Raw genomic sequence first — 22,903 nt, 5'->3', positions numbered from 1 at the left:
CCCCTACAGACAGAATAAATTGCTTTATTGATCCCTAGTTTGTCTCTGTGAAAGATGCACCAGGTCGTATTTTCAGGAGGCCCTGTGAGCTGGGGCTGGCTGTTACCTCCTCTCCGCAGAAGGTACAGCATTCACACCAACTACACATAGTGAGAGCCACGCAAGTACTTCAGCTTCAGTGTGTCACCAGGAAAACTTTAATTGGATACTTGAAAGTTAAGAATAATGGGGGGGTTGCTGCATTTCCCAAGTTACATAGGGATGATCACTTTTGTGGCTCGGTGGCTGCTGGAAATGCCATTCCGTGCTGGAGCACTCTGCATTGCCCAAGTCAACCGTGCCACCACACGTAGGTACACTGCATTTCCCTGTCTTCACTCACATACTGCAAGCAACAAATACTTCCCTTTACTTGCACTTAGGGTTGAAATGGCTTTTCAGAGGTTCCCAGCACTTGTAGTAGTTTTTATCTAGGCGGTTGGAGGTCTGGAGACCCCATTTGGTGACGGCCATACTGAGGGACGATTCGAACATGAAGGCCTGTTGGGAAGAGGGAAGGTAGGTTAGGGCAAGAGAGCGAGAGTTTGCATCCAGGCAAAGGTGGCTCTGCTCTACCACAAACAGGAGTTGCACACATGGTCCAGCCCTGCCAGATTCTACCTCCAGCCCGATCAACCCAGGGGGAGAAAGCTCTTCAGAGCTGGCATTGCAATGCTGATATTAACCAGGTCTCAGGAGTGATTTCGGATTCCCCACATACCCAGGAAGGCCAGGTTGTTCCAAAAGCTCTAATTCAAGGTCTGTTGATGATCATCATTAGATTTTAGGGGGTGGGAAAAGGAGGAGAGTCAGGCGTTTCTTTTCTTTGTCCATAGACAAAAATTAAATTAATCAGCATGAAAATTCCCAGCTTCCTGCTCAGGCAACAATTTATGTGAGCAGATGATCAAAGCTGCCTGGCCTCGTGTGTCTCCAGGGAAGCTCCTGGGAGCTGAATGGTGCTGATCAGTGAGGGAGGTGAACGCTGCAGCCATTTGGTCCAAGTACTTTTCCAACATGCCAGTGAGAAGCTAGGCTGTGCTTTGAAAGTGGCACATCCGCAGTATGCCGTGCTGTGTTCAAAATCTTACCGGCTCCCTTGGCTCCTTACCATGGTCCCTTCTGCAACCCTCTCAGGCTCCAGCTTGGCTTTGCTCGCCTTCTCAAAACAGTCGGCATCCGGCCCGTGAGGAGTCATCATGCTGTGCAAGCTGGCCCCTCCGGGCTGGAAGCCTTCCTCCTTTGCTTCATAGTGGCCTTTGATGAGCCCCATGAACTCACTCATGCAGTTCCCTGCGGGAGGCACAGAGAAGAGGTTGCCGCACAGTGCAATTGGGAGGCATCACAGCTGGGCTGTGAGCTCCTTGAAGCCCATGAGCTAAGCTGGGCCGGGCAGTGGGTGTCCTGGAGGTCCCTAAGCAGGACATCACAAGAGAGGACATCAGGGATACCACAGGGGATGCTTGTAAAGCTGCACAGGTTTTATTCTGCTCTCAATTATCCGGATTCAGAAACTGAGAGCTCCCTAATGAAGGTGCATTGATGTTGGTAGACCTGAGCTTTTCCTACCATCTCGAGCTGTGTAAGTACTGCACCTGCATACAAACTGTGTGGTGTAACCTGACATTTACAGACTTGGACTGGAGATCTTAAAGTGCTGGAAAGAAAGTTTGGTATAATCATCCCTGTGTTAATGGGCACTGAGGCACAAAATGCCTGGCCAGCAGTCTGGTTAGTGAGCCTGGTCTGCTGTCCCAGGTTAGACGCTTGAAATAATTTTGTTCAATATTCTTCTACCACCTCCACTCCAGCCAAGTGCTTCAGTACCTTATGCTTTTGATTCATGCATTATTTACTTATTTCTAGAGAGCCACTGTATGCCCAAAGAGAAGGAGCCAAATGCGTCTTTCCCCAAGGAAGAATACCCTCTGAAACCAATGGAGTAATATACCACTAACTTAGGTAAGGATGGCTGTATCTAATCATTGGGCATTTACAGAGTTATGCTCCCTGTAAGGGAAGTAATTTAACAACTGCCATCCCAAGCTTTCAGCTTTAGTGGACCTGATGTGACTAAACACTACGGCAGCTTTCTGCTTGGCGGTCAGTTTTTGCAAAACCAGGACACGCTTCTGTAGCTATGTTATATATATCCCTTTTTAACCGCTAGCTTGGTCTTCGTTAAGTACAATCCAGGGTCTGAAATGTTTAACAACAAAACTGATTTAGCTCAAAGCAGAGTTGGCCTACATACGTATGCAAACACTTATTAATTTTCATTCCAAGTTGTCAGTATCTCATGTAAGGCTGGATTGTTACGGGCTTCTCATTGAATTCGCTCAGGTACTGCGTTTGGTGCACTCAGACTGCAGTACAGACCCTAAGAGCTGGACTGCCAACGCGTCTGCAACAGGACTCATACTGTTGCTTAGGAAGAATGGGCTGGTGGGTAGGAAACTGGGCTAGGACTTAAGAGATGAGCTGGGTCCAGTTTCTAATTCCTTCGCAGATTTCCTGCGTCACCCCAAGAACTTAGGCATGCCTCCATTCCATCGGTGAAATAGCATTGTCCTCTACAAGCAGGATGCTGTGGAGTTAAAATCACTTAGTGGCCATCAGATACTAGGTCCCACCGTAATGAGAATCACACACGTACTCTCCCAGACACAGATGCGATATATGGCATAAAAGCTGTATCAGACACATTTTTCAACCTGTGGTCCAAAGACCCTAGGAGTAATTCACAGCCTCCAGGGATACAGAGAGGTGACCGGGAGAAGTCAGTATTTATAAGCTGCACAGCCATGTTTGTATGTGAAATGGTTATAATGTCTAGGGGGAAATATTTGGACCACCATTGCTGTATTTATACTTGGGGCAAAGTTAAGGCAAGACAATAACAGTAACTCTGAGTGCACCAAAGTTCTCTGAAGACAGGTTTTCCACTGCAGCTGAGAAGATGAGGCAACAGGGGATTTCTAGAAAACAAAATAGGCTTATTATAAAATATTTGGAGAGAGCGGAGTTCAGCAGCACCGAACTTGTGCTGCTCCTACCCCAGAGCTGCTCTGTCCTGTTACGCCTCTCTAACGGTACAAGGTTCTCATCACCGCACTCATTTGCGAGGGAGCTCATGTGCAGTGTCTTGACAGTTGACTGTTGCGATGTCTGCCTTACCCACTCAAGCTCTGCCCCTCCATGGCTGGGCTAGAGTAGACAACCAACCTGCTCATCACAAATCTACTGCTCGAGCCTATGGCCAAGATACCGTGGTCACGCGAGTAACTGTGGTAGTGATCTGCATGGGTACTCGTAGCTCACAACACAGACAAAAGAATGAGGATTATTTCAACCATCTTGTACCACAGACTAAGGAAGGCTGAACAAGTTCATTTTGTTCAACACAACATGTCTGTGGAAAGTTAGCACAGCTCTGCTGATGCCCAGCAACTTAATCACGGTAAACCTGCTGTGTGTCTCACCTTTTAGGGTCTAATAAAAGAGGTAGCTGGGACCTGGCACTGTCCCAGCCAGTCAGGACACCCATTTCCATGTCATGTGTCATTATTGGGAATGAAAGCAGAATGATAGGGCAGGACTTTGCCTCTGGGATTTACTCAGATGGTGGCACAGCTGCCTACTGTGCTTGCAAGCACCACTAATTCTGCCAGCCCCCAAGGTGCTTGGAAATATGTCTAAGTAGCAGGAAGAGCTGGCTATTAAGCTGTGGTTAGTAAGTATGCAGAAAGCCTCTCAGCACTTGCAAAGTGACCACAGTGTGACCTTGACAGCTTCTGAGATGGGGCCTTTTAGCTGCCGACAGAAGGGATGCAGCACAAGCAAGCCTCCCCCCTCAGTCTCATAGGGCGGGTTGCCTCATCCCTACCCTGGAAGGGCAATCCCACGTGGGCAGCTGGACTTCTAGCATCCATTCAATGCAACACGTGGCCACGCTCTGCCAAGCTGAAACCAAAAATCTGCCAAAAAGCAACCGGCTGTGGTGATGGCAACCAATTCCCCCCAAAATCAACAAACTGCCTAAGAAGGAACCCCGCTCCTGATCTCTGGCTTCTTAAATGCTAGAGGTACCTCCATCAGTCTGCAGGTGGTGAAGAAGGGCTTGGGAGCGCCAATTCAATCCTTTGCTGTAACTTTGATCTCACCCTGCAAGTGGCATTGGGCAGCTCTATGTCTCCCTGCTTCTTGCCACATGTGATGTTGTATTTTCCTTTCTCCTGTTCTTTATCCATGTACTCTAACGAGATATTAAGCAATTCATGGCTGGATGCAGGACAATTTCTGATGCATCTGTGCAATGCCAAGTTCAATATGCACCCGGTCTCAGTGGGAGCCCCTTGAGTACAGACGCATCCATCTATGCAGACGCTGCCAGCCCATCACCCCTGAGTTTTCCTGAGATGCTCTAAATAGGGACTTCTCTGGGTTTGTTTGTTTCCCAGGGAGGACTGTCTGACTCCAAGAAGCTAACTCTAACTCTGCCAAAGGCAACAAATCAGACCGCTTCTTCCCTGAACATGCTCTTGTTTTTTAACCTGCAGTCCTCTACTCAAGCACAACCAACAAAGAGCAGACGTACGGTGGTAGTATGGTGGACGGAAGGTGTTGTTAGCTACCCCCCATCGCGGGGGGAATATGACGAAGTCGGCCAGTGCCACTCCAGGACGGGTCGACTTGGCTGTCAGGACAGTGAAGATAGAAGGATCCTGAAAGAAAAAAAAAACAAAGCAAAAAGCATGAAACAGAGCAAGGCTCAGAGCTATCTGCACAGGTTATCCAGCCGGTAACCTGACTGACACAGCCTCTCCCTTGCCAAAACACTTTTACTACCCATACCTGATGGTGTGGGTGAGATTCGTGACCCTGGGTGACAGCACCCAGCATCTCCATCCCATGCTGAACATGAAAGACAAGTGATGGGATTGGATGTTTCTTCCTTGAGGCAGCCTTGGAGAGCCTTCCCTGCCCCAGCAATTATGCCCTTGGAGTTGGTGGAACAGATGCAGGGGAGGGACAGCCCCACAAGACGGGGTACTGTAATTCCAGGAGCAGTCTCCAGCACCCCTCCTACCACTAAACTATACCTCTTCCTTAGCTGGTTACAGAGGACAGGAACACCTTGCTGGAGGCATCTGGCCTCACAGCCCTGTTAGTTTACAAACAGGGAGAACAAAGTGCAGAGAAATTGTGGCTTGCTTCAAGGATTTTTGAAGTCTCTAGTCCAGTAAAGTGATTTTCTGGGCTTTGATCCCAAAACCATCCTTCTCCTGGCAGGCTTTTCTGGAATTTAAACAATACTTTCTGTTGGTTGTCTCACTAGACATGCTCCAGTCTCCTTGCACACCCACTTGCAGAAGCAGCGCCAAGAGATGGCATCGCTGCGGGCACCTCTCCCACTGGGCTGGTTTCCTTTTTAGAAGAGCTGCTCACATTAGTTTTGGCTTTAGTTATTTTCCATAAGATCTAGAAATTATTGCAATGAAAGCTGCTAGCTCTTTGAACGAATTTCAGTGCTGGGCTCAGAGGAACCAGGGGAAGGAGTCTGTTCAATTGCGAGAAACAAATCAAGGCAAGAATTTGAAGCAAAAGTCTTTCTGCTGAGTTGCACAGTGTGTGTTGGCTTCAGTTTTCAGCTCTCCTCCAGGGCACAGAAATTCTATGCTAAGCTGCATAAAGCTGTTTAAGAAGCTGATCAACCTCCAGTTATGTCTTTGTAGCACAAAGGAGGTTGTCTTTCTCTGCAAGAGCTTGGTTTGGGCCCAGGGAAAGCAGTGCAAGAGATTTCACACTGTTTCTTAGAGCACAACATATTTTTTAACCGGCACTGAGCCCCTGGAGCTCAGGGTGTGTTCGGATGCTGCAATATCCACGCAGCATTGTTCTGCCTTGCCCAGCTCCAGAACTTACCGCATGGTCAAAAGCAACGGAATTAATGACCATGAATTTTTCCAGATGGTATTTGTACGGCGTGTAGTTCCCGTGCCAAGCTACGACATTGAAGGGGGAGAAATCCTACCGAGGCAAAGAGACAGAGGGTTACCATACAGAGCCTTTCAACTTGCTGCACATATGCAGGCCACTGCTCCTTACCAAATTAAAAATGGGTTTAGTGCTGGTGAGAGGTACACGGGCAGCCTGGAGCATGAAGCCCTTTAGGCACAGCTCGACATTGCGAGAATGTGGTTTTCCTCAGTGTTTCCACTTCATGAGCCTCAGTCCTCCCTCTGGGGTTTGGTCTCTAAGGGTTTTCGTGTGCCCAGGCAGTGCTTGAACAAGGCCAGCAGCAACACTGGATCTTTGGTAAGAAAACCCTGGCTTTTCACAGCAGCCCCGGCTCCTCTTTTCTACTCTCTCACTATAAATGTATGGAAACAGTGAGGCAAAGTTGAGTCTTTGTGCAGCCAAGTCTCCACAAACACTTTTATCCAGACTGAGGAACCTCAGCTGGGAAGGTGAATGACCCAACAAGGCAAGGGCACAGTCCTGCTCCACTCAACCCAGCCGGACCTCCTGAGACTGCATGCATTCTACTGAGTTGCATATCCCAGACCATGCTCCGGCAGTCGCTGCGCTTCGGTGTTACCCGTTCTCCAGGGGCATCCTCACCTGCTGCGCTGCAAACAGCTTGCCCTGGTACTTGCTGATCACCGTGTAGCCCCCTGGCACTTGGCGGTCCTCGTACCATGCGACGGGCACCAAGAAGTCACGTGGGTTGGCCAGGCCATTGGCTCCTGTGAAAGAAAGAGACGTGCCAGAGCTCTTTGGGCAACTTGCTAACAAAGTGAGAGGCTGGTGCAGTTTCCTGGCTTTGTGGGTGCCCTCCTGCATTTTGAATGACCTTACTGGTTCTCGGCCCACCATGAAACCTGAAATAGTCACGTACTTCTTGTGCTCCTGCGAGTAGGTAATCCTAGTGTTTAAGTCCATGCTCCCCTTATGTGACTAAGACAGGTCTCCCCTAGTTGCCTTCTGAACAAGATTAGTATGTCATCCTCAATTAAAGGCATGTAGCAACTAGGAATTAAGCAAAAAATGGAGGGTAAATTGCTCCCTGCTCCTGGACATCCTGCTGGTTGGACGCTTAGCCACGCAGAGGTTACAAGGCACATCATGAGGGGGCCTCATACATTTCTGAATACTTGCAGAAAGAGTAATCAAAAAAGGGCTAGTGATACCTACAGATTCTGGGCATACTGAGGGGTTGGTTAGCACAAGGAGTGCATTTTCAAAGTGTAAAGCACCATATGGGTGCTGAAGTATTCTTCTTCTCATTAGTATTATTGTTACGAAGTGGTTTAGAAATTCTTGGATAAAAATGAAGACATTACTACCTGCTGCTAGGGTTTAACAGTCAGTGCTTTCCTCCAGCTGTCATTTTTTCAAGTGAAAAGTGAAGTTAGAATAAAGTAAGACTGAAATACAAAGGATCTTGGTCTCTGAGGGGAAGGCGGGTAGGTGGTGAGAAGAGGAGCTCTTATAATTACCACCTCCTGAAAAGGTTTACAGGCAAGTGCACTCCTTTTCTTTTTCTTCAGAAAGTAAACGTTATAATAGATTCCTGCCTTCTGGAGTCCAAAAAAACGCACCCCAGTCCAACAGTGTCTGAAAAACTAGCTAATGGGAAAACCTGTTACAAACAGGCTGCGGCAACAATATCAATAATCAAGTGGAGCAGACACAGGGCGCAAGGAACGGGTGAAGGCAGGTAACCTCAGCTGGCTGGAAGGAAAGCTGATGAAAAATCACTGTAGGCTCGATGCAGAAAGAGCTGTGCAGCGCACATCACATGGGAGAAATGCTCGAGCGGGGTCCCGTTAAATGGTTGGAGATTGGGCTGGTTCCTCACTGCAGGAATGACCAGCTTCAGTTCCGCTGAGGCTATGAGAGGTTTGCAAAGGCCCTCTGAATGCAGGTGGTCCACACCAAGCTCGTTACTGATTGATAATACCTACTCAGTTTGCTTCAGGCACGGCCAGTCATTTAGATCTCACTGAGAGGTATAAAACCAGCCCAGTCAGGGGGCAGGAAGGGGAAGCAACCTCAAGTGAAAAACAACAAATCCCAAAACACCGGTGTGAAGGCAGGGAACTATTGTTACTGGGTTTGTAGCTATTTTAGCTGTTACAAGGGAAGTTTCACTTCCCTTCCATGAGACAATCTCAGTAGCTGTAACCAGGAGGTGTTTTTCTCAGCAAGAAAATTTTGGAGGCAAGTACTCCAGGGATAAGAAAGGTGAAATAACGTGTGCTGAGCGCCTCCAGAAAGCTGGCAGGGAAATCACGGCAGGGTCGGCGGGGCTTCAGATGCCATGCTCCCTCACAATATCTTTGTCACGGCAGCAAGAGGCTGTGCCTTCGCGATCTGCGACATTGCACAGACCAGGAGGCAGCTGGCAGAGAGGATCTGTCATTTCTGAGGGCTAGACCTGCGCTCAGCGAAAGCAGATCCGCCCTGGCAGCACAACATGGAGATACGAATGTGTTGCTGATCCCAGTCCTGTGCTGCTCATTTTATTCATTTCTAATTCTCCAAGGGGAACAGCTTCCGAGACTAAGGTGCTCTATGCTCTAGAGCTCTAAGGCGCCTCTGTGAACAGAGGTGGGGGGAAAAAAGCACTTGATTCAATCTGAAATGGGGCTTTGAGAACATCTGTTGCCTCTGAAATCTGCCTTTTCTTTTACCAGGTAATTTCTGTTCAGTCACTCCAGTTTATGCCATATCTGTAAGTAAGAGGCATCGGTGCTGATGGCCTTTTGAGTTTCTTTTGGTAGGAACAGATTCAGAGCCAGCAGATGGGGACTCCCAAACCAGAAGGAAAAAGAGAAAGTGGAAAAGGGGGTGGGAGAGAAATGGTCCCTTCAGCCCCAGGGGAAAATCAGGATGACTGACCTGTCACATTTTTTGGGGGGGGACGGTTGCTCTGCTGGGGAATAACAGTGCTGGGATGGGAAGTGTCTTTGGGAAGAAGTGTGCATGGGAGGCTGTATTACATAGGCAATAAAAGGTTGGATTGAGGCTTGTAATTCCTGTCTGTCTCTATGAAATTCACTTTAGCTCTGATGGGAGATTTTTACCAATGGGTCCCAGGTCAGGCAGCTCGAAGTGTGCCCCGTACACCTCCAGGATGTAGCCTCTGGTCTCACCGAACACCTCCACGCTGAAACGCATTCCTTGCTAGAAAATGAAGGAAGATACTAGGATCCCCAGAGGACTTTCCTGACAAACCATGAACAGCTGAGTGCAGGAGCTGGCTTGCTCCAACACTGGGCTCTGAGCCACAGGCAAGGCACAGTCAGCCCTTACCTGGATGACGCAGATTTCATTGGGCTCCACTAGCATCTTCCCAAACTCGGTTGTGATGAGCAGTTTCCCTTGCTGGGGCACTATGGAAACAAAGTGCAGGCAGAAAAGCTGAAGCAAGGCGGTGAATGCCACCTTCTCTGTTCCACCAGAGCACCCAGGCTCCAAAGGAGAGCTTATGGGCCCTTTCTGACCCTGCTTCACAGCGGAACTGGGCTCCCTCTCCCATGCAGAGCCTTGCTGCAGAGATACCTGCACTAGAGGGAGAGCTTCCAGACCAGCCCACGGCCCCCACACCACAGCGAGCACCTGCCTGAGGTTAGTCCACCCATCACCTCGTGCTCCCTTAACATAGGGTTTGTGCCACAGCCCAGATAAATGAGACTTGACATATTTGGGGCCATGCCTGTCAGTCTCGTGATCTTCACATAAAATGGTTCATGTACCCATCCTTGTCACGACTGCAGCAGTGTGAGATGTCAGGGAGTAGCTAATTCTCCCTGCTTCCCGAGAGTAGAAGTAATGCTTCACTAACGGCTGCGTTATTTTTCTTGACTGTCCTGGTGCAGGAGAGCTCACATTTTGACTTGAAAAACTAGCAGATTTACAAAACCTGCCCTGGCACCTTTACTTCAAGGTAGTGAGGGAGGTGAGCGAGAACAATTTAATAGCTATTTGATGGGAGAAATGTTTCTGTCGGTGACCCCAAGGCAGTTCTGTCCCTCGGTCAAGAAAGATACAAGTAAATATCAGGCTTCTGATACCGCTCAGAATATTTTTGGACATGTGCACGCATTATGTGCCAACCTCAGCACTCATCGCGGCAGTGTGGTTGCCTGAGGCTGGCGGAGCGCGGGAGCTAAGCTGCCGTGCCAAATACTCTTGGACTGAAGCAACAAAGGCACCTAGTGTAAGCTGTTCAGAAATCCTGAGGCTTATGTTTTCCAGAAAACCTCTGCCTGTGGTGTGCCTAATACCCGTCTGGGGAGCGCTGGGAAATGATTCCTGGGCACCGTGCCAAGGGAGCTGGGTCATTGCTCAAACCCAAAGTTAAGGGTCTGGCACAGACGGGCCCTCCTGAGCTGCAGGGGAGCGGTGCAACCCACCCGACAGCCCAGCTGTTGCCAGACCACCAAATCTGGATGGCATGAGGGTGAAGCCAACCCTCTCCTCCAAATCTTGGGTGTAGGGCCCAAGGCTCTGGAGGAACAAAGAGGAAGGCAGGTCACAACCAAGATAGAGCCTCGTGGGGGAAAGGAAAAGCCAAAAAGCATCAACTCACCAATCAGGAAGTCGCCATCTGAATTATAAAGGCATCTAAAGAAAAAGGAGAACAGGAAGGTCAAGGTGCCATAAACACTGGATGCTTGCACGTGCCACGACCACAGCTGGAGAGTTTTAAGCTGGGAGACCGATGTGGCAGAGGTCTCCCTTTGGGCACCAGAAATGCTACTCACGGGTTAGCGGATGCAGTACAGGGACAGGTGCGGAGGAGGCAGGGAGGTTTAATGTGCATGGCCTGGATGCAGGGTCTCCTCCGACCTCTGCCAGGTCATGGCCTTTGTGGCCATGGGTGCTTCAGGCATTGCAAACTGGGGAGCAGGGCTGACTTCCCCTATGAGCTGCTGCAGGGGGTAGCAATGCCCATCAGAGGCTGTGTGCTTGTTGACCTCCGAGGAGCAGCTCTGGTCCCTGGGATGGGATCACCCGGATCCAACATGTCCCCTCTTGCTGGATCCCCATGCCCAGCTCCTTCCTTCTCTTGGTGGCTCCCCACCCAATTCCCCCCAGTGCTTGGCCACAGAGTACAAGCTGCTTCACAAACACCTGCCGTGGAAACCATGAACGCCTTCGCCTGTGCACACAGGAACACAGGGACATAGAGACAGCACCGCTGGGAGCAGCTGGACTCAAGCACAGCGGTGACAGACGTACACACGTACACACGCATGCAGCCCAGGGCAGCCCAAGCCTCCAGCGTAGCACTCACTGACCTGTTGAGCATAGAGGTGTTGCAGACGAAAATATGGACAGCGATGCCATTGCGTCCTCTGGGGTCACCGGCGCCGCACAAGGTATGCAGCCCCTACGGGCAAACCCGAAGCATCGGAAGTGAACGGCAAGCAGCGGGGCAGGGGACCAGCCCCCATTCGCCCCCTCATCCCACCCCCTTGCTGGGGCTCACCCCCTCTCCCCACTTCCCATACCGCTACCAGCCTTTCCCTGTATGCCCCTTTGCCAAACGTCTTGGCTTTTCTTTAGTGTATTAAGGGTTTCTTAAAAATCCATGTAAGCTGGTGTTTTCCAGCCCAGGCACTGGGGAGAACTGGGGCTTTGGGCTTTTTTTTTTTTTGGAAGAGTTCATTGAAAATCAATCAAGTCCACTGGCAAGCTGGTTGAAATCTGGCATCCTCTCCCCTCCCACGGATGCTCTGTGAGCCCAATGGTGTCAAAACCACTGCTGTTATCCCAATGCTGAGCATCCCGTATGCCCCAATAGCCCCCCCAAGGGGGAGCAGAGATGGAGGATCCCCAGATGCCCCTCAACTTACGCTCACAAAGTCCAGCTTATTCTGAGGGGCTTTCGGGATCTCGAAAGGTTTCCATCGCAGCTAGATTGCGGCAAACGAAAAGCGAGAAAGCGATGCCAGTGGTTATATTGCAAACAGTGGCAATTAAAAAAAGAGCAGACACCCCACCCCCCGCCCCCTGCCCTCTGCTAGCTGAGATAGCTTTCTCTTTCTTCATTGCCTTGCTTAATTTGGTTTACAGGTTCCTTTCGATTTATTAAGCTTTTTTTTTCCTTTTTAATCATAATTTTGTAAAATAATTGGCAGGCTTGCGTAGTGCCAAGGTTTAAAAAAAAAAAAAAGTCCTATTTAAAAGCTGTGTCTTCCTCTGTTACTAACAACACTGTTGAGAGCAAAGAAATTCCGATGTGCCAGCTTTCCACAGCCAAATCGTCACAGTCCTGTGCTCCACTCTGCACTGGATGATTCACTCCATCCGTGACCTGACCATAACACTCCCGTTTGCTCCACCTCATTTTCCCCACATCTGAAGCAGAAATATCTATACCTGTATGAGTGGGAACTGTGAGCGGCACTAATTACTTCTTGCAAAGCCTGTCGAGATCCTCAGGCAGAAGGTGCCAGCGGAGTCCGAAGTATTTATTACCGCTAATATCATATTAAGGGTCTTTGCAGCTCTTGGGAACGAGGTGCTGCAGCTCAGAGCCCCTCAGTGGGGGGGAGTTCAGTGCAGACCAATCCAAACACCCCAAATTAGGGGGATGTTGACATGGCCAGCTGCCAGATACAACCTCCACATCGATACCCTTGACCCCAGATTAAGTGCCTGTGACTCTTGGCATCCACGAGAACACGTTCTTGCTTTTAGCTACCTGACCTGGCAGTTCTTGACATGACTTTAGGCTGGTGCCCTGAGAAAACAAAGCTTACGAGACTCTGTGTCCGCCCCTGCCGCTCCCAGGAATTTTGAACTGTGTGAAATTTCAGTTAAATTTGAAAGGAATGAAAAGATATTAAATTCCACCATGCCTCAAGGAAGTTTTCCAAACCCAGATCAAAATGCAGGTGGCCAGGCGACTTGTCAGGCTTTCCTGGAGAGCCGGCCTCAGGAGGAAACAGGGAACTGTGCCCAGCGAGTGCATCTGCCGGGAAAGCTGAGCTAAGCAGGGGTTCATTGCTAATTAATCAGCTGCATCCCAGGCCTGGCCCCACAGCTTGGCCCTCTCTGCTCAGCTCTCCGAAGCCATCTGCTTCTGAGATCATCCGACCACCACAGCCTCGCAGCAGCCCTGGGTCACCTGGGTTGGGTTCATCCCTTGTCCCTTCCTTCCCCCATCCCATCCACTGCTGGGCAGAGCCACGTTTTCCTCCCCAGGAGACCTGGGTGGCTCCGTGATGGCGCCTGCTCAGGGTCACACTGCTGGGGTGCCAGGCGGAGGGGAAGAGGCTGTTGGAGAAGCCGTATGTTCTGGATGGAGACACCAAACACACCACAAGCAGATCAGATGTGACCCTTGCAAGGTATTGACACCTCACAGATAAGTGGGTAAGAGAGCACTGAACCTCATGTTTTGTTTTCGGACTTCTTTAAAGCATGCTTTCCTTTGGTTTCCAAGGCAGCCTTCCAGACATGAACCAGAGCCAATGCAAAACACGGTCAGAAGGTGCTCCTGAGCCTGCTGCCACCCCCAACAGTGGGACCTTCCCCAGCTCCCGTTCATTTCATGGCAGCTATGAAGGCCAGCAGTGACATCTCAACATGAACTGCTCCTGTGATGATTATTTTAAGCCTTCAGGGTTGGGAATTGGGACCCTATTAACAGAAACCATTGGGAAATACTGACAGAAAGGACACGCAGAGGGATAAAGAGAGAAGACCCTGAAGACTGAGGGAGAGAGAGTGAGTGAGGGAGAACAGGTTAAAAAAAAAGAAATAAATGTCAGGTCCTTTCTCACTGAGGAATATGGAAAATGACAGTTACTCTACAGGTGAAGTGATAAGTATAGTGCAGTTCCTGCAAAACAGTTTAATTTTCACTTTGGTCCCTGTGGACACCTCCACAGCTTTCATTCCTGGGGGACAAGGAGAGTGGGAAATGTGATCCAGCCCACTGGTTGCAACCAAAAATGATGCCTGGCCCCTCTCCTCCAAAATGCTTGCGAACTGCTAAGCCACTGCATGCCATTTGTCCGGTGTTTGGGTTTCACCGATGCAAGAAGAGAAGAACAAGTGCCCTGAGCCAGAAAAGAAGTCCAAGACAGCCAGCAGGTACCAGTGCCAGGAGCTTAAAACGGGGAAGCCTTTAGCATTGTTTCCCTGCTGTATGATCCATGAACCTCCTGGGATACGGCATCTCTGTGCTTTCTATTACTTTATAGGTTTTCTCTCTAGAAGGTTTGTCCAACCACTTTTCAAACCCACCTGGATCCTCTGGCAAGAAGTTTCACAGTTTATGCCTTTATTTATTTTTTAATGTGACATTCATTATTGGTATTCATTTTCTCCCTGTCTCTCAATCATAGTTTCCCTTGGTCATCCCTGTTCCAGGCTGGAGAGCTTTCTTCTCTTTCAGCATTTCTTGCATGGAGGTCACTCTGTACTTTTTCATCATCTCTGTCTCCTTTTCTGTTTTGTCCCCTGTGCCTTTTACAATTCTGCCATTGTTTTGGAGCAATGTTAAGGGATTTTTTTGCCATTTGACACATAAGGTACCTCCATATGGCCATCCTTTTAGATGGATGAAGACCGGGAAATCTCCTTAAATGAGCTGAGTGAAACACAAAGCACTGCAGGGAAGCGTTGATCTTGTCCAACAAACTGAACCTGGTCTCTGGCTCTGCTTCAGAAAGGATGAGAAGGAAAGCAAGAAGATGGCTCCTGCTTGCTGCTAGGAAATAACCCCTCTGGAGTTGATGATTGCCATAGAAAGTGGTGAGGGAGAGTGGCCAGGAGCTTCACTGCTGTTCTCCTAGATAAAAGATGTACTACACATAAATGGCTTGAGATGCTTGGGAGCTGGGCATCTTGGAATTACCGTAATCATAAATAACTGTAATGGTAGATGCGGGCTGCGAAAGGGCATCGGGGATGGATGAGGTGGTAACAGAAGTCATTGGAGCTTCGTTTGGGAAGGAGCACCAAAGGGTCCTAAATACAAGCCTGTCACCGCTCCTTGGTCAGTGGCTGGAAAACATATTCCAGCAGAACTGGGAAAGTATTTAGACAAATGGCAAGGCTTTCAGGAGGCTGGAAACCAACTAATGATGAGGCATCAAAGGGCAAAACCTGAGAGGGGTAAAAAACAATGACGACGATATGATGTTGAGAGGAAAATGGCAGGAGGAGAGAGTCAGATTAGCAAAGCCAAATGTTCTGGGGCTGGCAGGGAAGAAATCATCATTAAAGATGATGGCAAGGCCGTAACAGAGGAAGACAAATGCCTTGTCTCTGCATGACTCTTCAGAATGAAGCTTGATTTCCCACGAGGGCTGCAGAGAAACAGGCTGGCAGCCAGCAGCCTCAACGAAAGCAAAGGGAAGGAGGGGATGGATGGCAGAGACATGCTGCTGCTCTGCCTGCTGGGCTGGGGCATGATGAGCCTTTGACGAGGGAAACTGAAGAGGAGGAGAGAGCAGCCTGAGAGGTGGCCAACAGGAGCCCCCAAGGGAGATGCTAGATAGCACAGACCAAACGCTGTGACGCTGCAGCCATGCTGGGAAGCAGCACGAGCATCCATCGAGGTGGGAAGCAACAAGCATCGCATTGAGGGCTGTCCTTCCTTGAATGACCCATAGGTGAGGAACAACGGGTGGCAGTCAGGACCCTGCTCCTGTGTTGGCCAGACCCCCAGCTCCCTACTGCTCTCCTCAGACCTCTTGCAGCTCAGTGCCTTAGCGCCCCTGGTTAGCTTAATATTTGACTGTCCTCCTGGCAGGACCAGGGCTCTTTCCAGCATGGTTACCTGGTTGGGGTCAGGCTCAACTTCATCCCAATTGTGTGTCAAGTGGGCCTCCTCAAGAGGTTTGAACGGTTTGTGGCAGACTGAAGGCAGGATCCGATACAGCCAGCTACAAAGAAGGAAAAGACCTGGATTAGCCTGGGAAAGAGGTTAAACCCTCTGGGTGGCTGTCATCTGATTGAGCTCCTAAAGGCATGAATAACATTTACACTGGTGGCAACTGGACCAAAAGGTTTATTAAATATCAAACACCAGCTCACAGTCAGAAACTTCCAGAGAGATGACATTTTATATAGGCTCTAAATACAAATATATGCTGTTATATGTAAATGTCTATATGTGTGTTTACATATAATTCCGTATGTTTACATTCACACACACATATATATGTATGTAAAAATTAATTATACAGCTATCTCTGAGGTGGAAAAAAAGCCTATTTAAACACAGCTACAAAGCAGCTCGGACAGGACAGGGGCGAGCACAGTATCTAACTGAAAGTACAGAGGAGCTTTTAGGAGACAGGTCACAGCCAGGATCTGAATTTGGATGGATTACTGAAAACAGCATCCTGTGCCTAGCTGGCCATGCCCATAGGACCACCAGTGAGCCCATGCAGCGAAGACCAGAGTTTTATGTGGGATGACGCTTCCTACTGCTGTAGGAGGTCCCCTATGCCTCCATCGCTGCCTGGGTCCGTCGCTCTCCTTCCTTGCTGCCTGCTGTGTCCATGGCTGCAGCCCCTGACTCCCCCACTGCTCCGGCAGCCGTGACCGGTGTCCGCATGCCATGCACAGGCACAGCCAAGCCCGAAGCTGGGTTTTTAATCAAGCGTGAGAGCAGAGGTAATCAGGAAAGGCTGAGCTAGGCAGGGCTGCCAGTGCCTTTGATGTGTTAACAGCGGTGGTTGCAGTTTGGGTGGGTGGGAGAGGGGGGGAGGGAGCTCTCCCTTGAGAGCTGGAAAATTTCCATCAAGGACATCTTCGTGCCGCAAACAATGATTCATCCCTTTCCCACGCACACCGCGAGCTGGCACCAGCCCGGAGAGCGGAGCTCTGTGAGGCAGCTCAGATGATGCATTTGCCTTTCATTTGAACGAACAACAGAAGGGACAGAAAAGCCACTGTGGGAGAAGCAAAATGAGAAACCCATCTTCTGCAATCTGGTCATAGCTGGAGCACGATGACCGGGACGGAGCTCTGGGACGTTAGCTGCCGGCTGGAACAAGCTGTCCCCTGCACTGCTGGGAACGCGGGGTAGTGAGCAGCGTGCTGGGTGCCTAGCGCTGGTCTGAGCCCTTGGCCAGCCTCAAAACAGGTACAGGGTACAGCCTGAGCTAGTGCCTCACCAGCCCTGGTCGGCTTGCAGGAGCGCTCCTTAGGAGGAGGGAAGAGTCCTGCTCAGGGGCTTGGTTTTGAAACTGTCCGTCAGGTGCTTACCAGCACGAATCACAGCGGTGACGTTTTCGCAGTAGCATCAGGGCTGAGACCCCGAGGTTGTTTCTCACAGCACACAGCCCCCTTGGGACCATTTGGTCCCCATGAATGTCCCCTCCCCTTCCTCTCCTCTCTCAGAAAACCATTTTCTTCCCCATCCTGACATCCTCTTTCTCAGCATTTTCACAACCCACTCACCCGACCTGGCCACCCTCTTCTGTGGTTTTCTGCCCTTGCCCCTCTCCCAGCACACCCTGGAGGTTTTTGGATGTATGCTTCATCGCCTCTGCCCACCTGGGCTCGCAAAAAGCTCTGGTGGCACAGAGACGGCCTCTCCATCTCTCCCTGTCCCTCGTCCCAAGCACCCCACATCACCCACCCGCTGCCGGGGGTCACGATACCTTCGTTTATTCGTGGGCCGGGGACAGGTGAAGGCAGAGCCCGAGAGCTGTTCAGCGTACAGGCCGTACGGGCAGACCTGTGGGTTATTCTGAACGGGAGGAAAGGGAAAAACAAGGAGTAAGAGGCAGCGGCACAGGACTTAGCGCTGGACTGTGGTGGGCGCCCGGCGCCCCAGTGCCGTGGGGTGGACTGTACTCCTGAGCCTGTGTATCAGCCCCAGTAGTCGTATCTTCTTGCTCCCATGAGGCTGGATGCCCTGCGGGTACCAGCCAGACTCCAAAACCCATTCCCATACACAACAGGCCACAGAAGTGCCCTCAGGAGTCAGCACAGCCATTGAGGCAACACACCTGCTGCTGGAGCAAGCCGTGCGGGGCAGTGCTCGGTAGGGTCAGCGACAGGAGCGTCAGGGAAATGGGGATTATTCCCAACGCTTACAGACCGCAAAGCAGACCATTCTAATGCACAATTTTTTTTTGAGACCAAGTGTTCAGAGGTGTTGCCCCAGAGCACCGTGTCTGTCTGGCTTTCCAGAGGGCTGATAAAGACTCGCAGCAGCTGCACCTTTGCTTCTTCCCTCCTATGCGCTATATATCCCCTTCTCCTCCTGCCCTCTGCCCAGGGGAGGGATGCCCAGAGCAGGCATTTTGGTGGCGTGCTGCTTCCTCCTGCCAGTGCTGTTTGCTGCTCAAGAGCGGGGGTGACCTGTGTGGGAGCCTTCGCTTCTCCGCAGGGCTTCTGCGTGGTGACACTCCTCCTTTGGAGTACAAAGGGGGCACTTTCCCCTTTGCAGAGCTGCGGGTATGACTAGCAAAGGTTTAGCAGCCCTTGTGAGTTCATAACTGAAGGACAGATTCCTCCTTTTCAGAGAACAGAAACCAGACATTTTGATCTAAGTAGGCCAGCATCTATTTGTTTGAGATCAGCAAGAAGCAAAGGCATCCAAGAACTGCAGGAAATACCCCGGTGGGACAGTCATACACCATTTGCTATCCCATCTCCCTCCTGCAAGGTCTAGTTTAGCATCCTGTCACCCTGCTGCGGCTCAGCAGATCAGCCAACCATACCGTATCAAACCCTGCCCTGACAGGTGGGCAGAAGGAAGAGGTAAAGCTTTCATAACGCACGTAACTTCCAGCCCTCCAACTCCATCTTGTCGGTATGGGTAGGCAGTGAAGCAGGGGGATCAATAGCCCTTGTCATTTTTATCTTAGCCAGCACTACTGCAGATGCCAGTCTTATAAATACTGCAGAGGAGAAAGGATCCACCCCTGGGACTGGAGATTTTTTTGTCTAACTTGTTTTCAGATTTTTCTATTAACTCTTTTGACACTGAGTCCAAACTCTGTCTAGATGAGGGTATCTCCACCAGGAGCTGGAGGGGTCTCTTTGCCTGGAAAGTAGTGCTGCTCTGGGAAATCAAGTCCACCACAGCCCACTGCTTGTGCAGACCAGCAGTCACCACTGTTGACCTCCCAGGTTTAAGGTGCCTCCTTCTCACATCTTTTCCCCACCCATCTGCTATAGCCAGTCTCAGAAACAAGACACTGCACCAGCTGAGCCCTCAGTCTGGTCCAGCCCGGCAGTTTTTCTTTCTTGTGGGCACACCATAGGCTTCAGTGCAGACCTAGGGGACACATATATGCATTTAACGTGTCCTAGTGGTGTGTCTTACTATCCACACTGGCACACAATGTGTGAAACACCAGAACGGGGGATATTCAGCAAATCCAGGAAAAGTGAAGGGTGAAATTCCCTGTTTGACCTTAATTCTGCTGGCCTCTTTGCAGAGAGGATGAAGAAGAGCTGACTGGCACCAAGGGATGCCAGCGACTGAGCATAAAATGCTGCCATCCAAGCCCAAGGGATTACAGGGCATCCAAGGGAGGGCACAGTCAGCCCCAAAATGTGTGCTGGTGTAAAGGAGACCAGCATAAAGGAGACGAGAGAGCTTTAATTCTTCAGGGTTTTGTTCTTGCCTCTGCAGACCAGGTAGCTAGCATCACATGGGTCGCTAATTCCTTTCTTTAAAACAGAAAGACACAACATAATTTATTTTAATCTAACATGCTCAGAGGTTACTTACTTCTAAGAGCAAATCTCTTGGTTTATTACTACAGGTGTTCACGTCCCCTCCCTACAAAGAAGCTGCTCTCCTGCCAAAGGCTTATAAGCTAGCTTCATCGAACCCGATTCCTACAGAAATGCCAAAAGCCGTGTCTCCTGCATGAGCATGTCTCTCTGCCAAGCTTCAAACTTCTGCTCCAGTTTGTTCTAGAGCCCATGGCTTCCTTCTCGGTGTGGCCGAGCCACTTTTTCTGCAAACTCCCTTTGGAAAAATAACCTGCTGTTGAGCAGAGGTAATTCAGGCAAGTCTTAACCCCCTAGGTGAAACTTGGAAGCTCACGAGTAACTTAAAAATAGAAAGCAGGAATGGAAATCTTTAATTCTGATTTTCACCAGCATCTTGTTATTCCAGTCCCGCATAAAGAGGGCTCCTGGAGACTTTTGTGGTGGCAGAGAGAAAGGAAATATGTTAAGATGAACAGAAGCCCAGGGAACAGATATTCACTCTGTTCCGTGTCATTTTAATAAAGCACTTAAAAAAACCTCAGTACCTGTCCCTCCGGTAAAGCTCCTGGACAGCGTGGATCCTCAGAAACGTGTTCATTTCCAAATCCCGACATGTACTGTAAAATAAACCACACAACTCATCAGCATTTTGAAAACACAAGCAAAACCCCTCCGAACAAGCTACCCATCACTTCCCCATGCTTTTTCCCAGGCTCTTCGTATGCGTTAAGACTTTCCTAAGTGATCTACTTGCATATTGCCATGGACCTCTTTGGTTTGCTTCATTGTCTAACCGCACGGTGGACTAGGAAGCACAGACAGGGTTTGCTCTTCTGCTAAACCTGCATGTACATTTTGACCACATTCTGCACCATGAAGGCACTTGAGAAATATGCCAAATATCACATATGCAGTCAGACTCAAGAACAACGGGGTGATGTGTAAGGAGAAGAACTATGCATCAACATTACAGAGGTGTGCTAGCACCATCCAAGTTAAACCTGACTTTGCTTGAATAGTGTACGTTCCAACCTCTGCAGACTGCCTTGTAAATTCATGCACTGAGTCATGGCTCTCAGATGCTCAGGGACTGAAACTGGGAGTCGTTTGATTGTTGAGTTCTTGCAGTACATCCCCATGACCATCAAGAAAAAGGTCAGGATGTAGTTGGGATGAAGGAGGAAAGGAAACCCTGCTGGGACTTAACACTGTGTCAGTGATCTACCTTAAATGAATATTGCCCAGTTGGGTGTGAACTGTCCACCATGGTATTAAGCAAGAATTAAATCATTACCAGGTGATAATCTGGTTTTCTAGGGTGATGTATACCTGAGAGACCCATTGACTGAACAGACCTACACGCCCTCCCACGCCTGCCTTGCCTATGGCCACTGTGGTCTGAGCGTGGCTAAAAGCCACAGGACGCCGGAGGATGCAGCTCCCAGCTTTGTGGCACTGAGAAAAGCCCCACAGTAAACCTGAGACACCCAAGGGAAGCAGGTATAACACAGACCTTAGCTTTGCACTGACAGAAATGTAAATACAGTCCCTTCAGATGCTATACAAAGGCACGAAGCAACTCTGTTGAACTCTGCGTGAACGCAGAGCTGTTTTGGCAGCAATCAATGGTTCATCCCCGTGGCCCGGGGACAGAGTTAAATATTAATGCTCCTCTCTGTCAACTCCAAGAGCAGCTAGGCCACTTGTGTGCCTTCCCACAGTGGCGCTAGGATGGCAAAGCCTGGGAGTCCCGACACTTGGCTGACACATGCGCGCTTGCTGCAATGGGGTGGCTGTGGCGCTGCGATGCTGCTGCGCCCCAGCAGCTGCCTCGGGGCTCCGGCACCCAGAAACCCCAGCAAGCGGCAGCCACCTTCCCTTGGTGCGGTGTGACAGGCCGGGAGGCAGAGGTCTGACACGAAGGTGAAGTGACAAATCCCCTATACCTGTTTTATTATATTATATTAGTGCCTGGCTTATTTCCCCCAGGGTTTCTCAGCCTTGCAATTTGCAGCCCCCCCCCCCCTAGAAATTTCCCAGTGTAGCAGACACTCAGAGGGCAAACCTGAAACCTCCTGACAAACCGTGTGTTTTCCTCTGGCACCTTTCAGCGACCTGTAAGGGAAGTCCATTCCCAGGGGCAGCCAGGCTGGCTGGAAGCCCCGCTTAGCCTGAACCTGAAAAGAAATTGGTTTCCATGGGTTCAGGGAGGCTGTTTCTCTCCTTCTTACAAATGAACGAATGAACGTGCATCGCTAGGACTCTGCTCTCCACTGGGCTCTGCAAGAAGCATATTGATATGCAAAGCAGCAGGTCACCTAAGCAGCCTTGGCAAATGTATTGTACTGGAGCATTTCTTTCTTTCTTTCTTTTTTTTTTTTTCCCCTACGCTCTTTTAAAAGGAAATGCAGCAATATCTGATGGGACTGCAGCAGTTCCAGAATTAACCGAGACCTCTGCACTGCATCCTCCTCTACCTGCAATGTAGAGGTGGCCGGAGCATTTGCCTGCAAGGCAGCCTTGATGAACAGGGGAGGAAAGGTGGAAGAGGAAGAGGAGGAGGGGGGCGTGCTTATTTTATGGAGGCATAGCCAGCGGGACCCAGCGTGCTCTGCCATTAGCACAGCTAGGAGAGGGTTAATGCAACGTGCAGGCTGCTTTGCAGGGCATCACCTGTAAAACACGCTCGACTGAGGTGATGGAGAGCTGGGAGGGAATGGTTTGGGGTTCTTCGGTGGGTTTGTGTATCTGGTAACCAGGGTGTGCTCCCCGGCAGCCCCCTGACACGATGCTGGGGCGAGGGGGAAGGAGGCACAGAGGTTTTGCTCTGAGAAATCCATCCCCGGTCCTTCAGGCTAAAAAGCCAGTGACCTGCTCACCCACATCCCCAAAAGCCCCTCTGCTTCCGCTTGCTGGGACATGGGGTTGGGGGGGGAAAGGAAAGAAAAGAAACTCAGCAGCAAGCATCTCGTACCGGCAGCTGCTCTGTGCCCATGTTGGCGCTGCGCTGCACCCAGCCAGCCCCGGGCAGGCAGATGGCTCCTGAGCGCAGCAACGCAGGCATCTTCCCACCAGGCTGGCCTGGCCAGAGAGAAGCTGCCTTCCTCGGCTGCGCATCGCCGGGGGATGCAGAACTGCTGGCCAT

The 22,903-nt window shown here is 50.2% G+C and overlaps 1 protein-coding gene across 1 annotated transcript; it reads right to left on the bottom strand.

Annotated features, from left to right (window-relative positions):
* Positions 1 to 408: 408 nt before the first annotated feature.
* Positions 409 to 22,903, bottom strand: HGD (homogentisate 1,2-dioxygenase; the record flags this gene model as incomplete). The annotated part of the gene is made up of 15 exons (XM_082486113.1): positions 409 to 540; positions 1,151 to 1,332; positions 4,637 to 4,763; positions 5,965 to 6,069; positions 6,664 to 6,788; positions 9,132 to 9,231; positions 9,361 to 9,440; positions 10,640 to 10,674; positions 11,352 to 11,443; positions 11,910 to 11,969; positions 15,851 to 15,956; positions 17,685 to 17,773; positions 20,304 to 20,375; positions 21,843 to 21,935; positions 22,733 to 22,903. The coding sequence occupies 15 exons, from the start codon at positions 22,901 to 22,903 to the stop codon at positions 409 to 411; spliced, it is 1,569 nt and encodes a 522-aa protein (XP_082342239.1).

The sequence above is a fragment of the Vanellus vanellus genome (assembly GCF_965231255.1).
Source record: "Vanellus vanellus genome assembly, chromosome: 1".
Lineage (NCBI taxonomy): Eukaryota > Metazoa > Chordata > Aves > Charadriiformes > Charadriidae > Vanellus > Vanellus vanellus.
The sequence above is the reverse complement of the archived record's forward strand: the minus strand, read 5'-3'. Positions and strand labels throughout refer to the sequence as shown.